Raw genomic sequence first — 21,700 nt, 5'->3', positions numbered from 1 at the left:
ATACCTAGAGAATAAACTTTAGGCCAAAATTATGTGGACAGTCTGGACATTTGAAACAACTTATTTTTAACTTATTGTTTTAACTTTTTTTGAAAATAGTATTGTTTTTATCAGTTGATTTTGATATATAAAATCTGTGGATAGAAATCTTAGCACAGCATGAACACAGTTTTAGACACTTCCAATTTTGGGTCAGTTTGGGAGTTTTCTTTTTTTCCTTTTCAGGACAGACAAAAATGTTATTTAGAGTTTGAGGAAAACTCCACAAGCCTGCACAGAGTCCTGACCTCAACACCGTCCAACACTTGAGCTTGAATGCCAACTGTGAGCAGAGCCTTACTGCCTAACATAAGTGACTGAGCTCTCTAATGCTATTGTAGATGACTCAATGAGAGCAAATCCCTGCAGCAAAGTTCCAAAATCTTGTGGAAAGCCCTGTCAGAAGTGTACATACCCACAGTTTTGGGATGAGATGTTGAAAATTATGGATGAAATGTCCGTATACACTTGGCCATATAGCAAAACTTGACTTCAATGAACCCTGATGAGTTTTCACCGCCAGCAAAATGTTGTTTTTTTTAAGGACTGGATCCTTGTTATGTTCATGCAAGAAAATGTGTTTTGCATCCTTACTTCATTTCTATACTTTTTCATTGATTAACAGTTAGCAATTATAATGTTGCAAGACAGTTAGCAATGTGCCAACAATTTGTGTCAAAATAAAATCAGTATTTTTGACCAAATACCTTGCCATAGTTATTGAATGTAGGGTTAAATATATCTTCCTTTACAAATTATTTTCATAATGAGATTTTTGATAAATAATCATAAGTCATATGGATGTAAAGACTGGCTAAAGAAAAATAACTGAACATCTAAAACAGTTGGGTAATTTCAGAAAATTACATCACTTTACTGTAATGCAGCCTTTAAAACCAGAGTTCTAATTACATTACATTACATTCACCAGACTGAGATGGAGGTGAGGTCACAATGACTTTGACCTTTGACCACCAAAACTGGAACACTTTATCATTGAGACTAAGTGGAAGAAGGTGCTATACTTAAAAATTAAATTCCTATAATTCTAATATTGTGTTCACAAGAATGTGGCGAACAGACATACGAAAGTACAGACGGATGGCCGTATGGACATATAGCAGCCAACCCAAAACCTAATGGCTCCAGCCAGGGCTATCAAGGCATAACAAGACAACAGTTATGATATTATAGTATCCAAACTCTAAGCATGGATCTAGTCTCATATCACTATATCAATATATCCATATATTACACTGCCTGACATCAAACGCAGAGAAATAGAAGTAAATAAAAATGGTTTAAAAAAGAGATGAGATTGCAAATGCTTTATGTTTTAGGAAATGCATTCAAAGTGTTTGTTAGACCTCAAGGATACACACAGTGCATTTTACTGACTAACACTGAAGGTAAATATCACTTCATTTTGAACCATTTGACACCGTTTTGGCCTGACCTTGGAACGCACATTGTCATTGTTGCAGATAATGGCAGTTGTCTGTTACAGCTAAAACAAAGAGGAGGCGCAGGTTTGCCTTGTGACACGCTGAGCATCATGTTTAACATTAATGATATGGTTACGGGGCAATCTCATTACAGTGTATATCAACCTGCCTCCAGATCAGAGCTAGCTGAAAGGGCAGCACTCTCGCATATCATTTTATACCCATGTGACCAACTTGAGAACACTCTACTTCAGAGCACGGTCGTGAGTGAAGCACAGTTCCCTTAAGAGACTTCTGCTTGCACTTAAGTAGTGTTTCACCAAAAGTTATAGACTTTATTAACAGGTATGTTTTTTCTCGGCTGCCTCACTCTGTTTGCAGCTGGATTGCACTGCTTGTGATGTAAGATCCATGACTAAAGCTCGCTAAGTGGTAATTATCTATGGTGTGTGGATAATCTGTGTGGTTCCTTATGGCTAATGTAGTCTACTCACGTTTTCCCGGCTAAGATCGTACTAGAGGGCAGAGTCGCCTGGCTCTTTGATCATAACAAGGCAGTTGAGAAATGTCCTGATTTACCCTGCCTTGATCAAATGAAGCTCCTTTTACTTAGACGAGTGACCACCCACATTAGAGGCAGCTGAAGTATGAGCGTGTGCATCGGCGCTATTAGACCAGCGTGTATGTACATCCATGTATGCCTGAGGTGGTATAAGAGCTAATGAGTATCTGAGTATGTAGATGTATGAAGAGAAGCAGAGACTAATTAGCGTACCGCACTCCTTCATGGGTTCATCAGACCAGTCCTTGCAGTCTTTCACATTGTCGCACACCTTGCTGCTGTCGATACACTCCCCGTTCTTACAGCGGAACTTTCGTGGCCCGTCGCACTTTGTTGCTGTAGTAGAGACACAAAGTTAAAGGCTGAGTGATTTCCTACTGAACTACATCCCTTTACAGCTAAAAACACACACTATTCATGGACTTTAGTGATGTTTAAAACAAATCCTGCACACTTGAACCAAATCAGTATTCTGCAACGAAAAACTTAATCCCACCAAGATGCGAATTGCTAACATGATTTGTAAGGCAGATAATTCCAAAGTGAGAATGAGAATTTCTTCTTTATTTTTTTGTGTATAAAAGTAGTTTGGTATGTGCAGTACTGTAACTGGGATGTCTTTGCAAACAATAATGTAAATTTTGTTGTAGTTTGCATAGATATTCAGCAAGGAACTTGACTGTTTTTGCTTGTAGTAAAAGCTTAAGTGATTAGTTATAGCTACCTACTACACAATCACTGATAATAGAAACTTGGTGGAGCTCATTAATATAATTAATATTTTTTAATATAAAAATATCTTGAGATGTCCCTAAGAAAGCATTAAAGTTCTTCAAAGACCATTATTTACTGAAAGTAAGGTTTAATCAGACTATATTTAAAGGTCCAGCATGTAGTATTTAGTGGCATCTAGTGGTGATGTTGGGGAATGTAACCAACTTAACAATTCTCTACTAAATCTCTCCATTTAGAAGCATGTAGAGACTTTTCAGCGGCCTTCAGGTAATGTGAAAACCCGAACGATGTGTTTACTTTGTACAACAAAATGTCTATAAAGGTTTTCAAGACTTCAAGACGAAGGAAATGTGAGCGCAAAACTGCTCACTCATTTCTAGATCTAAGTACTCATACCCGGGCAACGCTATATAGTTATGAAAAAATTCTGCTGATAGATCCCATGTATCCTACACATTGCACTTTTGGCTATGGCTTGTAACAATTATGCAACATTATTTTTTAAACTTGCCTTTCTCTCTCTCTCTCTCTCTCTCTCTCTCTCTCTCTCTCACACACACACACACACACACACACACAGATATACTGTACATATATACTGTAGATTTGTGTGTGTGCATGTGTGTGTTTATGTGTGTGAGTGAGTGTAATAACAGCAGGCTCTAAAAGATAATATGAAAATAGCTAATTTAGGTGTCACTTTTATGTGCAGCATGTTTCATATCAGCCATGGTATGTGACTGAAATACAAACAGGCACAACTGTACAGTACAAGACAGGTATCCACCAAATAAAGACACATACTGTACTGTGCCCTTTTTGGAAACTATGGCGAGTAAAAAATCAATTTCAGGTTCACAGCTGCACTTCAAAACACCAGCTTCAAGATAAAGTTCACTGTCAGGCAGAGTGTGTAATGTTGACCTTGAGCTTTTTTCTGTGTGCCACAATATGTAAACTCAAGGTGATTTGGATGCCATATGCAGTAAATATATCACTGTTATTTGCAAACACGAATAATGCTCCCGTCTTTCCACAATAACGTTTCGCTGTGAACAATTCTTGTACACATCAAAGGCAATTCAAGGCAGAAACATACGTACAATCTGTGAATACTTTAACATTGTAGCCTCTTGCGCTTCCATTACTTGATATCATGTTGCTTTAGCATTGCATAACTTATTCTTCAAACAGTTTCTCATGAGGCCGATTCAACGAGTGCAGCCAACTGCAGCCATCTGTGCTACTCTCTACCATATCCCCTGTGAATCTTCTTAGTGGTATTAAAGTTGTAATTGGATGGATTTTCAGGGTGAATCAAGTGTGACAAAACAACGAAAAAAATGCACAATGAAGTTGAATTACCACTTTCCTAAGCAGTAAAATATGGAATTTGAATCTTAACACGGCTTCAAGATGAAAAATTACCATTGTACTTCCTGTTTTAGGTTCATAACTGAAAATAAATACAGGTGTGTATTGCATGATGAATGTCCCACACTCTCACCAGTCACTTACCGTTGACACAGCCAGCTTCATCACTGTAGTCTGGACAGTCGTGAACTTTATTACACTGTTTGGTGCCGTGGATACAGGATCCATCACCACACTGGAACTCATCAGGTCGACATGTGAGCAGGGCTGTGGGACACAAATCACACACAGAGTTAACTGTTAGAGTTATATCTTTATTAGTATGAAAATGTCATCTATTTGTCTTATCTTTGAAAAGATAAAGAGCTGATAACGTGAGACAGTATTACAAAATCACAGATGGAGAAATAAACCCTCTATAGCATCCATAGATTTCCATTTTAATTTAATCAAAGTAAGACAACATACAGACAAAAAACACAACATTTAGCCCTTCATTTCTCTGACTCAATTGTTTCTATGAAGATGTGTATTTGCTTCCCGTGTCTGTTTTGCTTGTTTAATCAGGCCATCTTGGAGTGCATTCCAATCCAACAGTAATCAGTCACTCACAACTCTTACCTGCACAGAAAAAGCCCCAATGGAAATGAAAACCAGGCAGGTATTCATTCACTGTCTTAGAAAAAAACGCACACCCAGTGACCTATTGAGTATGTGTGTATGTGCAAGTGTGTATGAGCATTTGTTTGTGCTTGCTCTAACGGCGGAGGGCAGGTTTATTTAACTCATTCGTCTTTTTAACTGGCTGTTTAATTATTCATGTGTTGTGTTTTGGACTGGCTCTGCCAAGGGAATGGAGGCAGACATGATCAATGGCTGTGGAGCAACCACAAAAATGCATGGCACACAATCACTATATCAGGAAATATGGAATAAAACAGAGCCACACACACCAAGTTCAGCAGTTTTACACCAAGTGAGCAGACATCCACAGCAACCCAATCATCAGAATAAATGTTGGCATCTTATGTCTCTGAAAACCACTGATATGTAACATTTGTACATTATTATGTAGCAGCATGTTGAAATGTTTCTTTACATTTGAGCAATACTGTGATTAACGCATGGTAATGTTTAGGCACAAAAAACACCTGATTATGGATAGGAATGTTGTTAGATGTTGTTTGGTTGCCACCTAACCTAAAGTCATGTCGGGTTGTTGCCCATCAATGCTTTCCAGCTCTTTTTAAGGAGGATCTAAAGGAATTCTCAGGCCAAATGAGATAAATATTTGCTCCAGCGTGTTTTGGCTCTACCCCAGGGCCTCCTACCAGTTGGACATGTCTGAAACACCTCTAATGACAGGAACGCCTTGCTAGCTTGAATGGCGGTCTAAAAAATGTAATCTTGTGACTCTTTTAGACTTTACAAATGTTATTGAACCGGTTGGTTTACATCCAGACAGGGATAGAAGACGTTTCGCAGGTTTTGATGCTCACAACAAAATATTTACTGATTTACAGACTCTTTCCTCATGTTAGCAAATGGGGTGAAGTCTTTCTGGGCCAGTTACATCACGTGACTGACTCAAATGCTGTTATTCCACTTTCGACCACTATTCAAATTTTGCATCAGTGCATGCCGCACTTCCTGGGGGCTTGGTTGAAGCCAACAAACCCACATCATCTGCAAAGAGCAGAGATACAATTCTGAGATGCCCAAACTGGACACTCTTCTCCCTCCCCCTGCTGAGCCTTAGGATTCTTTCTATGAACATCACTAACAGAATCAAGGGCAAAGTGCTGCTGATTTCTCCTTAAAAAACTACTGGTTTTACAGTTTGTTGGTCTCAAACAGTGCTTTATAGTAATCTGGAGCTTGGCAGCCATTTTGTACATGCCACACAACGTTGATAGGATACAAAAGTGATGAACAAATGTGAGGTATCAGTGGTTTGCAAAAACATACAATGCCAACATTTTTCTATCCCGACTGGGCTGTCGACAGAAGTTCTTAACGTCGTGTGGCTGAGCAGACAAATGCAGACACATGAAATGACCTACCTCACTGAAATTCATGTATGCAGCAAGATGAGCGCACATTTTTATGAACATGCAGAAAAGCTGACTCAGACATTTGATGCTCAAACAAAAAATAAAGATAAACACATTAATGCTAAAATCAACGAAGTGTGTAAGACATAATCCTGTGCCATCATGAAATGTGCTGATTCTTTCAGCCAAATGATTGGGATCTGAGCTCAGCTAATTATGATAAATCCCCAGGATGAATAGCAATAATAACGGATTGCCATCTGCAGAAATGTTGGCAGAAGGGAAAGGAGGGAACCAACTAGAGAAACGATTTGACCATTCCTCATTTACATTAACCTCCTGTCACCCTGCTCGCAGTCACTTGTCTCAGCATGTCTGTGAAATAACACAGGATTATTGAGACAGATGTTTCAAATAAGATGGGAGATAATAACCCGGGGACGGGTCTGTGGGAATGAGCGAAGCTTGGCGGAATAGAAGAGGAGGAGAGAACAAACTCGAGATATGAAATGATTCGCACATTTCTAATTTACATTGAAATGTTGCACCTCCCTCAGCTGAGCCCTGCTCTCTCATTTACATTACACAGACAGCTAAAACTATCACATCGTGCTTGACACAAACCCTCCAACCGCCCACCTTTATTCACAGTGTGGTGAGCATGCACACAGTCCCCATCAAATACATGCAGCGCACACAGCTCCTGTCACATCATATCTCTTAAATAGTGAACATGGATATTGAGACAGATGACTTCACTGGCTCATGTAGACAAGGCAAGACCACTTCACTTGCTGTCACTCTGTCAGGAGTCATTGCTATTCAGTTATGCTACTGGATTTGTTTTTCTTTATGTAGACATACTGTGTACTTCATTCTTCAAATTATACACAAATGCAGCCCTTAAACATAGACTTTGAAAACAGAACCTTGAACTTTTCCTATATCATAAATTATTTCTTTAGTAGTAAGGCTAACATGCTCAACTATTTAATTAGCTTAATATTCTGTAGCCAAAACTAAAGAGTAAAAATGCTTTAGGTCATCCCCTTCAAACATTATTACTCTATTAAACAGGTTCAGTGGTTATCAGCATCATAGCTATAGGACAGAAGGCCCCTGCCACTCTGACTAGTATGTTTAGAATGATGTTAGTTATTCAATAGGAATATTTTTGGGTTGCGTCCACATGTATATGAGTTGACATTGTCATCAGGAGGTGGAGGGGACGGTTGAAAGTGTGACATCTAAGCGAAATAGCTGCCAAGCTGCAGACCACTGTAGAGCACAGATTGAGGCCAACAAACAAGAAACACCAGTAGAAATAAAGGCATTTTAACATTTTAAAAGGGTGCCTTGGAGTTTCCTTTTTGATTGTTACACCAGTTGTTCATTAGGGAAACATTGAGGCATTTCCGGCAATTTGGTGCCCCCAACCTTAGGGGTTTTAACAACACATCGAGCCATCCAGCGCCACTTGGGTCCCCAAAAGTAACACATTGCCGCTTCCATTGGGGCATCATCCCCTAAAATGAGTGTTATTTCATCATGTCATCATTTCCAGCAGCATTTGTGCTCTAGACATAAGGTGAGAAAACCATAATGGACATATTAGGTGATGTAGGAGGAGCTTTCTAACCTTTGTTTATAATGTCTATACCACTACTACTTTAATGGAGTGATAATATTCAAAATGGGTGTGTAGGAAGTTACAAGTAAGGACAAAAACTGTAGCAGGGTCAATTATTTCAGAAACATATTTAGTCAGTTTCACATAAGTAAAGGTAAGAATAAAGAGGTAATGAACAGTATAGCCCAAAGAGCTAAAATGAGCATAACTGAGTTCATTTCTGTTAGCATTACAAACCATGAAGCATGTGTGTGACATTGTTCTGGGAAACATGGAACATTATTATGTTTCTTTCTATCAGACAAGAGGAAATGGACAAAGGAACAAAGATTTGATGACCAGGGAAGTTTAAGTGTAAATGCTATGACTGTGGTGCTCATTTGCATGCTGTTTCTAACCTTGTTGTCATATGATATTCACATGACAGTTATGCATTATGCAGTGCACACCTACATAGTTATTTGCACCTGAAAGACAATAAATAGTAATGACCTGTTGGCCTTGAGAAATTGCATCTGGAAATGGGAGGTTTTTGAGGAATATTATTATTCAGTGAGTGTGACGTACAAATTGTCACAGCTACTTGTACTGTGGTATGTTGTGGTAATTCATTTTAAAGTAACTGTAGGATTATTTCATAATTTTATTTACATGTACATAAAAATCTGTGTGTAAGAGAATGTATGATCTCTGTGCACGCATGTACCTGTGAAAGTGTGTGTGTGTCTGTTTGTGAGTGTGTGGCAGCTCAGTGTGCTTGTATCATGTCATATGCACGAGGCTGCTGTCATCTCCCTGAGTGGTGTGTGGGAGTGTGAAGAGGAGACCAGATGGGGGTCTCGCTTGATGAAGGACCTTCACCTCCCACACGAACACACTCACTCACATAACAAACACATATGGTCAAACACACTCAAGAGTTTCTCCCTCTGCTTCTACAGATCACATGGTTGCATGGCAACCATCATCATGATAAAGTTAGCATTGATCTTTCTTCAATCATGTGGCGGCACAATGAGATTTGTCTCGCAGTCTTTGTTCACAATACATGGCATGTCACCCTTTGAAGTGTTTTCAGTGGTGGTGAGCCACACACATTACTATTGTTCCACAACATGCCTTATTATTGGTATGCATTAATTGCCTTCATTAAAGCCTACGGCTGGTAATAACTTTTTATCATTTATCATGAAATTAATTTTTAAGAACCCCAACCAACCATGAATTTAGCCTCTAAACAAGTACTGTGCGTAGCTTTTGTGCCATGGAACAGATATATTATTAAATCTGAAGTAACATGTCTGGGCATTATTCTGGATTGAGACTAAAATTTTATTTCACACATAAAGAAGGTGACTAAATCACATCTTTTTTTCCACATAAGAAGCATTGCAAAGGCAAGGCCATTAACGCTGAAAATCTTATTCATGCTTTTATTTCAAAAAGGTTAGATTATTGCAATGCTCATTTTAGTGGCCTCCTGAAACAGTCGATTGGACAATTTGAACTTATCCAGAATTGTGCTGCAAGACTTCTAATCAAAACAAGGAAGAAAGCACATTACCCTGCTTTTAGCTACATTCCACAAGCTCCAAGTATATTTCAGAAAAGATTTTAAGTTACTTCTACTTGTTATTCAAGCATTTACTAGCATGGGACTGGCCTACATTGCAGAGTCTCTGTTGTTCTATAATCCTTCACGAGCTCTCAGATCCTCAGCTACTAGCTTTTCAAATACACACGATATATGTACAAAAAAGTAGGCAGCACAGCTTCCGTTAAATGCGCTCCAAAATTATAGAATACCTTTCAAAAAGCAACAAGAGATGCAGACTCAGTGAATATTTTTAAATGACAGCTAAAAACCTATTAATTGTGTCTGGCTTTTAACAAATGTTAATCTTAAAATGATTATGTTATATCAATTTTCCAATTTTTAATATTTATAGTGGTCTATGCACTTTTTTACGCTTACTTACTACGCTTACTACATCTTGTTCATCACTGCATTGTCTTTTTATTGTCTAACTTGGAGCTACATCCCATGTTTGTAAAGTGCTCTCTATATAAAGTTTATTATGATAATGATGATTATTATTACTATTACATAAAATAACCAAAATATTGCGATTGGATAACATATTCATTCATTACATTGTTAATCTCAATTACTGGCAAAACTGTGTCCCTGAACATGAACACTGACTTCAAGGATACTCTGCAGAGCTGATGCAGTTAAGGCATTGTTTCAGAGTAAACTGCACTGGCACAATGTTTGTTTTAATCAGGAAATATGTCAATGGACTCTTTTATGTTTTTTTTTTTGTGTGTGACAACACTGGCATTATTTGGCACTGGAGAAATGCAATATCATGCTGTGGCAACACAGAAAATTACTGCTGATTGGATAAATTTGGTCTCTGAAGGGTTTCTTGATAATAATTAAAATGACAGCAGCATTCATCTTTAGAAGTCCATTCAGTTACACACTCATTTACACACTCATTTACCCACCCACTCACCAGTCCATCCACATAAATACAATATATCCACAGATGACTTACGACAGTTTGCTTCATCCGACTTATCCTTGCAGTCCGCGTCTCCATCACACTTCCAGTTCATATGAACACACTCCCCGCTCCCGCACTGGAACTCGCCCACCGGGCAGCGAGGTTTCTGGGGCTCTGTCCTCCGGCTGCAGCGCTCCATGGACTCGTCAGACTTGTCCTTACAGTCCGGGTCGCCATCACAACTCCACAGGGCGGGTATGCACTCAGAGTCATTGCAGCGGAACTCGTGCTGGCCGCAGGTGGGAGCCGTGCACTTTTCCTCGTCACTGTTGTCCCCGCAGTCATTGTCGCCATCACATACAAAGATTGGCGCCACACACTTTCCATTGCGGCACTGGAAATCTTTTGAGGGGCAGGCCTTGGCATCTACAGCACGAAAAGATAAAAAATAGAGGTTATCATTTCGAGAGACAATGTTTCTTTCATTTTATTATCATTATTGATTATGAATAATCTACCATAAATCTAATGATTCTCATTAAAGAAGCTTTTTTAAAGTAGAGTGAATTCAGGAAACTTAATTGAACTGTCAAACAAGGCCATCCACTTTAAGTTAACAACTTTAGTGCATGAGAGAGAAGCTGAGAGGAAAATGTGAGTTAGAGGACAGATATAGTTGACTTATCACTGCATATACAGTATCCAAACTCCTTGAGGGAGTAGGAATATATGCAGCAATACGTCTTCCACTCCTTCCCTGGAGATGGAATGAAAGACAGTGTTGGTGTTGAAATTTTGAGTTAATGAGCAGCGGGCAATTCCAGATGTTCCTCATTTGCTCTGGGGCTTTTGCTCACTGCTGAGAGTGAAAGAAAGAGTTTGATCTAAAGTCAAACTGGTGACTGTGTGGTGCTGAGGAGCACCTCTCTAAAAGCATACACTCTTTAGTAGTCAGACAGAGAGAAGTGCAGCAGCTGGAGGAACGAAAAGAGGATGAGCAGTAAGTGTTCAAGTAAACGGGATAAAGAGCCAGGGGGGAAAAAAAAGCAGTATCTCATGGGAAAAGCATATTCTACAGCACTGAATATAAATAAACATGGTCTCAACAGCAATCACAACATATCTAAAATATCCTTTAACCCTTTGAACCCTTGGCAAATTGATTTGATTTCTTTCAAAAGCATGGAAAGAAGGCAGTGAGCACCTTGAAAAGTAATAACTTGAAAATTAACAAGAAAATAGTAAAAAAAAAAAAACAACAAACAAACAAAAAAAGTACAAGAAAATTACCTGAAAAGTAGCAAATTGAAAGAAAAAAAAAAACTGGCAACAAACAAAATAAGAATTGACCACAAAAAAGTGATTAAAAATATTATCATTTTCTGTAACATCATTTAAAATATGTAATTATGGGAATAGTTATAGTCATAATAATTTCACCTAGCTTTTTCTTGCCAGACATTTTTCCAGAGTTTTTCTATTTTTATATTTTTTAAAACAAATGTACTCATTTCTTGCAATTTGTGGAACATTTCTTACGAAGTTGTTCACTGTCTCTTTTCCCATGTTTTTGAACCACCTTGCGCAGGGTTCAAAGGTTTAAATACGTAAATCAAAGGGTTAAACACCGAATGCAACTATTTTTCCACAGAAACACATTACATAAATGTGATATTGTACCACATTAAGCACAAGGTCGACAGCATATGTGCGGCAGAAGTCCAGTGTGTGGAAGCAGGTGTATAATGAGCAGAGTGGGGACGCAGCAGCAGGTGTCTGCTGCAGTGCAGAGCCCCCCACCATGAGTGTTTATGTGTGTATATATGTGTGGCAATGTTTGTACAGAAATACTTGTGGAGTATATGTATGTGTATGATTGCCTGTGCATTTGTTTATTTCTTCTCCTACAGTATCTCAAGACTTCAGGGAAATGATGAAACTATGATGAATAATATTTGAACTTTTTATGCATCTGTGAAGGTGTGTTGCTGCTGTTTTCTTGGCAAACTGTATGTTTCCTTTTTGCCATATCCTAGCACTGACAGTATCTAATACCAGCCAGGTTGGACAAATCAATTTGAATCATGTATTTCATGGAAACACTTGTCCTTTGATGTAACTCTCTTCTCTGGGCGACTGACATAACTGCTTCACTCTCTCTCTCTCTCTCTTTTACCTACCCACACAGTGCGCCAAAGGGACTCATTATGATAATAGGCTATTGGATTCCCTGCTAGCTATTACTGCTAGCATGCTAATCATCCCCACTCAGATCTAAGTAATTTAATTAACATGAGCACATAAACAACATCAGCAGCAGCCCGGCAGAAGCTCAGGTGGTTTGGGGGTCACGTAGGGTGTTTGTGCAAACAAATACTGGGTGAAGTTAAAAAAGTGATTATTTTACAAACTTTCCGCACAAACAGCAAGAGGCTTTTTGCTTATGGAAATTATAAACATATTTTGCTTCATCCCAGAGGGTGATGATGTGTTGCTAGTCGGACTAAACACCTTTTGTTTTTTATGCTTTAAAGAGTTTTTCATTAAAGCAGCAAGCTTGGTCAGCCAGGTGTGTTGGCTATAAACAGCAGGGCTGGGATAAGAAGCTTGTTAGTATGGTTCCCACTGGGATATTGAGCTACAAAAAAAAAAAGATAGTTTGCATTTGCTACCTTTATTTCTTTACAGGAACAGGCAGGTGGCTTGCAGTTCATTGAATTTATGTCTCATGGATAAAAACAACTTTAGCTTGGGTTTAAAATTCACAGCAACACGGGCTGTATTAAACCCATTCATCCACAACATCCTACAAGAGTTACAAGAGGTAGGCAAGGCATCTATTCTTGTTTTTTAGGTTTTCCCATCATCCCTAGATCCCAACACATTTCAGCTATTTTTGATAACATGATGCCAAAGCCTGGTAAATGTCAAAACACAGAGTAGCAATATACAGTTGGGCAAACAAAAGTCGTATTTGGGTTAGAAATGGCTTTTTCCACAATAGTTGTTGAACCTTTTGGATTTATGGTACTTTTAAGTTTTTGGCTCAGCAGAACTTCTGATTGATCCTTGGCAATATAAATTAATAGCCTAACCAAGGTCAGGATTACCATGGGAAAGGGACAAATCTACACGCTTATGTTTCATTTGCTCTGGCAGATGCATTCGGTTCCTCTCTCAAACAATGAAACAGATTTTCACCTGCCACTTCTTGGGCAGGCAAGTTTATCTGATATGGGGCAGGTTTGATACAATGATTGACAGAGCAGCATCACCTGTCTCTGTTCTGTTCAGCATATCCCACCAGGCCAATTAAAGTCTGATTAATCTCTTGGTACTGCTGATCAAATATGAATAAAAAATCTGTCATTGCATTACCTATTTATTGTCTCAAACATTTTAGAAACCAATTTTAATGTACCCCATTGCTGTAATTTGAGAAAGCTTGTGACCAGACAGCCATCTCTTCCCTGCCCGGAAATAGACCAAGCACAGATCCAACTTGAATGTGTCACTCAATGCTACATCACACGGTTGGCTGTAGGTTGTGTTTCATTGCTCCGATTGGTTGTAGGTCACATTTTTATTTCTCTGATTGGTTGAAAGTCTATCAAATTGTGTCCAGAGGCATTTTGGTCTGTGCTTGATAACACTGGCTGGAAATCAGGACTTTCCAGACTGCTAATGCCAGGGCAGTTCAGGGTTATTCTTTACTTAAAACCTGATCTTTAACAAGGAATAAATCTATAATTGTTAAACTATTGCCCTTTAAAAAATTATGTTGGTATGTCTGATTAATCAAAGGTCTGCTGAAACAATTTAAAGAAAATGCCATTGTTGAGTCAAATTTTAGTATCTATTGTATCCAGTGGTGTAGTGGTAGTTGATGAGGTGGGTGCATTACTAAGTAGATGAGTGGGTTACGAAGGAAGAAGTGGGTATACTCTCCTGTACAATGTTTTTTTGGCTGTTGGGTGGATATACTGCAAACAGCCAGAAAAAGAGATGGGTATTCCTTGTATAACCATGTCTACCCTCCGCTGTACCACTGACTGTATCTCAGATCACTACTATTACTGAAGTGAAGAGTCTTTAAATATGATCCCATAGATGAGAATGAAGATGAAGATGATGCCACCTGCCCAACCTCCACAGCTCTGCTCTCCGTGCATGTTATTTTTACCCCCTTGGGTTCACTCAATCAGATAAACATATTTAAATCATTTTACTTCTTCTATCTTCTGCCAAGAAACCCTACAAGTTTTACTGCTGGTTGTGCTGAAAGAAAAGTATACTGTTCCTGTTTTTTGCAATCAAGTAATTTCCCTTTGTCTTGCTGGGTAAATCCAGGAGATTTAATTTGAAGCAAGACGTCTTGCAAATGGAAAAACACTCTGCAAAATACTTAAAATGGGAAAATTTACCTTATTACTTCTGAATAATTTACTGATGTCAAAATACAATATCTGACATACATTAGGCCATATTTTCCAAGGCAAACTTCCCAAATCAAACAGAGCACAGGGACACATCCGGTGTGTGTTACTTCAATCCCTAAATCCTATCACCTAGCTATCTGTCAAAGCTGGCACACGCCAAGAAGAATTCGGCTGATCGTTCCGTGAAGGCGGTCTCTTGGTTAACACAGGCCAAAACCAATCCTTACAAACAAAGAAGGGGGAGATTGGAGAGGAGACAGAGAAGCACATGGGGTGGTAGATCCATTGATAGATTTGAGAGTAGAAATGTCCTTTCCCACCAAATGAGACCCATACTGAGAACAGCAGAGAGGCAGATTTAATAGCAGATAACAGCGGAGAGGATAGATGGTCAGATGTTGTAGGTGATAGATTAGAAATGGTGGGATAACATTAAAAAAACGAACTAATTCACATCACGTTGGAATTAAAAAAAAATTAGTAGCTTGTTTAAGTTGCTTACATACGATGTCTCAAAGATCCTACTAAATATTAGATTTAACGAAAAAATAAATCAAAGAAAGCCTTAAAAATGAGTAAGGGTGCGAATTTACACAGCTGGACTCCTGACAGTTAATTAAAGACATCCATCCCATAGATTATTCTACCAATTACAATTTTAAATAGGTAATCAGTAATTTGTAACTGATTACATCTTGACAGTAACCTTCCCCACCTGCAGGTGATTGTGTTTAACTTGGGGTCGAAGCTTTCTATCCATCCATCCCCAGACCCTCCACTGGACAGCTAATAGATAGAGCAGGGAGATAGGGCACAGCTCATTGACCTTGATCTGAAGGACAATTGAACTCTCGTCCAGCACAGACTACTCTCTAAAGCAAGCAGCTATGCATCCACATAGACACATATACACTCCTACATTACAGACAGCGGACTGTCCCTGAATCTCTGCATACAGTCATTTGGAAAAATAAAAATATACTACATAATGTAATTTTAAGGTATTTTACCATAATATAGTATATATGTATATATGTATATATATATATATATATATATATATAGATATCCATTCTTTTAATCTTTTACCAAATGATTGTTTGTTTTATGCAAAGACTTTCTTTTTTTTTTAATTTATAATTGAATCTCAATGGTATCAATATTTAAACATTTCTGTGTGATAGAAAATATAAGGAAAATCATAATTGCCACTTTAGGAAAAGATATGCATTCTCTCAGAAACACATTTCAACAGAGGCACACACACACAGACACACACACACACACACACACACACACACACACACACACACACACACAGGTTGATATTAAAACCTGATTGGGGACACTACACACACATACATGCACACACACCTCTCTCTATGAGCCAGTGGGTTTACTATTTCTGGAGCGTGGAATCCAATCAGACTCTGGTCTAACATGTCAGCCACTGAGCCGTGGTGTAGGAGCCCGTAAATGTGTGCACGAGCATACACTCACGCGTTCCCCCACAAACATACCCCTGTCACATACTTTAGTTCACCAGGTGCACTAGCAGAAAAGCAAGCTAAAGTTCACAGTTCAGCTCCAACAACCAGATATGGAAATAAAACATTAACTTCACAGCACTGCGTAAAATGCAGCATTTAACCCGGAAACAGAAACACGTCGGCTCTACAATCTGCTGAAAAACAGACAGTAACAGCTGAAGGCATTTTAGTGGAGAGTAAGCTTAATGGGCTGTATAGTAGACAAGCGACATGTTCATCTACTCTGTAAAATATCAATATGTATGCCTTATCTTTCACACAAGAGCATCAATAAAAAACAAATCCGTGTTGAGTCAAGCATGCCTTGTACTGTCAGATACACAAGGATAATTGCAAACAAATCACCAACTATATTCATGAGGATTGATGGGGAAAAAAATATTCCAAAAGAGGAGGGAGAATTTCTGTTCAATTATTCACCATTTATTAAAATCCCAGCCCAAATTGCATCCAACACTTCAGTGCGTGTTTTCATCAGGGCTGTGCAGGATGAGTACCCACTGCCTCAAAACATGATTTTCACATGGAGATGGGCAGAGCACCAGACCGAGGAGTTTTTCATACTTCTGCTGGTTTGAGAGAAACTTGGGACCGGTGTTGTTGCATGACCTGTCACTTTGCACACTCTGTTCTCCACTGAAAACCTAACCTGATAAAGCAGGATCCCCTTCACCAAAACAAAAGCAAAATGTCAAGTACTCGAAAAAAGCTACGCTAAATTAGGTCAGGTCACTTTATTGGAACCCGTAGGGAAATTCGGCTTAAAGCAGATGAGACATCCATCGTGACACACATTTTACAAACACCATAAGCAATAGAGAGATGAGATAAGTATTCAAGGCTCTAATAATCACTAAACTAAACTAAAATAAACTAAAATAAAGTAATACATTGATTATGGAACCTTGCATACTTAGCTACAGGTAATGCAATTTTCAACAAAAGTGCCAGTATTAAAAAATGTAAAGAAGGACTGCAATAGAGGAGTGATGGTAATGCATTGTACATTTGGGCAAATTATCATTACGTTTTTCTTTGGATTGTCTTTAATTTTGGATGACAATCCTCTTCATGATCTATGACAACTGACAAATAGAAACTAACAGTGAAATATAAAATTATTTCCTAAATGGCAAGAAAGCTCTCTGTCAAGATCTCACTAATGATGGCTGGCTGGAGAATTATAGGGAGCAGAATTTTTAAGGTGAAATCAGTGCGCAATTACTTGATAACACCTCTTTTTAGGGGGACCAAGTAACAAAATTACAGGGTGCCAGCTTTAAACTTCATAAATGTAATGTTGAAATTACTAGGCATTTCACATAATTTTCATGCACTCCGCAGCTCCACAGCGCTCAGACACATCTACATGTATTGAGTTAGTATTTTGAAGACAGTTAGCTAATGTAGCATTTGCTATGTATGAGGCACCATTACCCTTGATATCATTAAAACAGCAGGAAGGAGAGTGCCAGAGGCATTGGCATCCCCGCGTCTGTAACAAGATGGTTGTGTGTTGCACTGGTCTAGAAATGTTAGCCTTCCACTTAGACGGGGGCTTAACGCTAAGGAGCTGAGGAGGAAGACAAGAGGGAGGAGAAGCAGTTTTAGATCATACTGTTGATGGAATGGATTCTGCAGGAAGGCCAGAGGGGCCCTGAGTGTGTGTGTGTGTGTGTGTGTGTGTGTGTGTGTGTGAGTGTGTGTGTGTGTGTGTGTGTGTGTGGACAGACATAGACAGGCTTGACATGCAGTTTCTCTCCAGGGTTTTAACAAAGTGTTTATCAGTGCTTTAGCTATATTAGACCTTTGAAGCATCAGCGCAGAAGGATGGCAGTACACACACACACAGACACAGACACACACACACACACACATACTCATGACCACCACCAGACAGACAGGCCCTAAGCCCTCAGCTCTTCGACTTTCTGTAACATAAAAGTGATCCTCTTTTCCTAATGGAATAGATAGACAGACAGTAAGGAGGTTTGAAATTCAGAATAGATTTATCATCACTGGCTGACAAACAGAAGGCGGCTTCACAAGAGATTCACTTTCCAACAGCTTGGCCAAATGGGGTTTACCAGGCACAGAGCCGACACTATGGTCGGAGCATTGGTGGAAAAGCATCATCTAACATGTCAGTCATCTCTTTAAGTAAGAAAATGAAAAAAAAAGAAGAAATATCATAGTAGATGCTAGTGCAGATAGAGATATTTTGAACTACATTTTCACTAGAAGCACAAATGTCTAATACTAGAACAATTATATTACTTAACTCACTCAATCTGACATTATGAGGATTTTCCTCAGAGAAATCTGCTAACTTTTCATAATGAAACAAAGCCTTGGGTCCTTGAGTATTAAAACTGATGCCTGCTGATTCAGTGAGCAACTTATTTTTTATCGTTTTGTCTCTCAAATGTTATTAGTTTGTACATAATTTGGTTTTAATAATTTCAACTCAGCCAGCACAGCAGAAAACACTGAGAGAAATGAAATAGAAAGGAGATGCACGAGTAAACATATCTGCAGGGATGAAAGGTGAGCTTTAATGTGGTTTTGCATTTGCTATAACCTAACGGTAGCATTGAATTTGTGGATGCACATATTTTATCTGACGTTAGATGTCCACAGTAGTCTACATCCTACGGTTGTTTTTTATATGCTGAGCTTCCACAATTAATCAAAGATGTTGGTGTTGGCCATTGTTGAAATGAGCTTCCTTAAATCAATAAACAGGGATGGCACCATGTACTCAAAACACCAGGTGGTTCCTGAGTAGCTGGCCATACCACGATTGTTTAAAAATTCAGCTAAAAACCCAGTGTTTTATTTTCCGGGGTTTAGGGTTACCCTGCATATTACGATGTGGCTGTGGACATAAAAAATTTAACATGTTGGAAATATTAACATATCAAAAAGGGAGACAAGTTAACCATTAGTTTTAGCTATGCACCAATTGTAAAAGTATTTTTGTTGTTGTTGATTGTTTGTTTTTTCGTTGTTGTTATTTAATTCCCCTTGTGTGCAAAAAACCCCCAAGAACAAAACTGTTTTAAAAAATCATTAAGCCCTTCATTACACTACCTTTGAAAGAGAAGAAATGCAACCATATACACATTTGTGAAACAACCCGTAAAATCACCTTTCACATGAAGAACATTTTAAAAAATGTTTCAAAAGCCCTTTTACAATATATATCATAATTCCCTCATTATCTGTTTATTATTGCTGTGTAAACATCAACAAATTCCTCCCTTAAACTACTGTATTCAATCAAGTTTATCACAAAAAAATGGCATGTTGCAAAACTATATATGAACACATCATGACAATGTTACAATTTTCTTCGCTTAACACTGATTTTTAATAAACAGAGCTTGAACGCATCAACACAAATATGTTTTTCACAATGTAGCATCATCAGGTGTGTCTCTTGATAGCACGTTGATAGTGAGTTTACTGCATCCCAGGGGGAAATCTCATTCATCTCATCCAAAAAACATTTTCTATTGTCCCGGGACGATGAAGGGACATTAGTTTCGAGCCCTGCTTTATAGCCTGTGCAAAATTGATGTGACAGAATGGAAAAGCATCGACTGCCATCTTGTTTGCTACCAGGCCAATTGCAAACCAACAGGGCAAATACCGGCCGATAGCAATGCGCTGCTGATAAATTGGTCCCTTGACAAAAAAAATGTCTTCATCTGTATTAAATTTGACAAACCCTTGTCCAAATCAGGTAAAAACAAGTCTACATTTACACATTTTGCCTTTCTGAGCCCAGCATGCAACTGCATCACTATAAATAATAAACTGAAGGAAATAAATAAATAACAAAAACATACCCTCACAGCATTTCAACTTCATCTTCCAAATATAAAGGTTCTATCCACCAGTGCTGGTTAGATTGTCTTCTCTCAGAGTAAAAACATGTCAAACTGAGTGTGAAGAGCCACTGAAAATAAGACCTCAATGTAGTGTGGCAGCAGAGTCTGGGGAATCCAAGGAAATGGCAGCTTAGATGAGGAGAAAAACGGCACAAAATTCACTGAGAGACTGAAACTCTCTGTGTAACCTGATTGGTATACACCAGGGAGAGACTTTCTCTTAACCACCGTCATGATGAGTAGGGACTATGGGGATTGCACATATATATATACATACACACACACACACACACACACACACACACACACAGTATGCTGAATAGGCCAGGATATTTCAATAGCTCAATCACTATACCATCTGACAGCAGCTTAGACTTGAATATTAACTGCCTCACCAGCAATCACAGTAGATCGAATCTATGTGTGTGTGTGTGTGTGTGAGATGAATGTCCATGTGCGTCTCTGTAGACATGTAGGCGTGTGTATTGAAATAATGTGCATTGTGGATGCCATTGGTCAAAAAACATTTCATATTTCATGTAATTTCAGCTATTAAATGCATGTTGGCTGTCATTCCACCCTTGTGGCATGCACACACAACATACAAAGACACACACGCACATGCACGCGCGCACACGCACACGCGCGCACACACACACACACACACACACACACACACACACACATTGTGCACGCTTGTCTGGAAAATAATTGCATTCCTTCTGATAATTGTGAGGTAGTAAATCTATGAATACATTAAAATAGGTCATTGTGATTTAGTGTGATGATTACATCTCCACAATAAACATGTTTTTTTTTTTTTTTACCGTGCATGATAATGATATAATTAACATTTGGGATGACCTCATCATGACAGATTTGTTGTTCTTCATGTTGATCACTCTCCACAGCTAAAACCATATTTCTTACTCTGAGTTACAGTGTGTTGTTACTTGTAATAATGGCTAAAGCTTAATGAGAGACACATAGTTTCAACCTATTAGCCTATTAGCAAGCTGGGGTCTGTTTTGTCTGTATTTCAGATGGCGTCTGTTCAGGAATATTAAACAGAGGTAAAGAGGTGTGTATTATTTTTTGATTTGACAAACTATTTGTGTGAGCAGTCACTATTATAAAGGACACTGTCTGTATGCGGACTGTCATGTGTAGGTGAACTCATGGTGCCAGAGAGACCTGCTATAACATCATTCTCTGAAAAACATATCTACACTGGAAATGAAGTCAGTGTCACAATATGCAACCAAGGGCTATCTGTAGCTAGCTAAAACAATAGACTCAGTATATCGAAATATTAATTCTAGCACCTTGGTGCAGAGCCCGGAAGGGCAAAAAAATGTTCCAACATTGAAGCCAACGGTGGAAACTCCATCAGACTGCAATACAAACACAAATATTCTCTCTGTTTTAAGCCTCGTATATCTGGAACACCTTTTAAAGAAGGA

The 21,700-nt window shown here is 38.6% G+C and overlaps 1 protein-coding gene across 3 annotated transcripts in view; it reads right to left on the bottom strand.

Moving 5' to 3' along the window:
- The window catches only part of lrp8 (low density lipoprotein receptor-related protein 8, apolipoprotein e receptor), a 215,359-nt gene that overhangs the window by 51,411 nt on the left and 142,248 nt on the right, over window positions 1-21,700 (bottom strand). For all 3 annotated transcript variants that reach the window (XM_088077527.1, XM_088077528.1, XM_088077529.1), the window contains exons 5-7: window positions 10,404-10,778; window positions 4,300-4,422; window positions 2,260-2,382 (exon numbers count right to left, since the gene is read on the bottom strand). In XM_088077527.1, the coding sequence (XP_087933653.1) occupies window positions 2,260-2,382; window positions 4,300-4,422; window positions 10,404-10,778 (621 nt within the window). The remainder of the gene's footprint in view (window positions 1-2,259; window positions 2,383-4,299; window positions 4,423-10,403; window positions 10,779-21,700) is intronic.

This window comes from Plectropomus leopardus, chromosome 5, assembly GCF_026936395.1.
Source record: "Plectropomus leopardus strain MGB_pleo_1.0 chromosome 5, ASM2693639v1, whole genome shotgun sequence".
Lineage (NCBI taxonomy): Eukaryota > Metazoa > Chordata > Actinopteri > Perciformes > Serranidae > Plectropomus > Plectropomus leopardus.
Note: the sequence above shows the minus strand (reverse complement) of the source record. Positions and strands in the feature narration are given on the sequence as shown.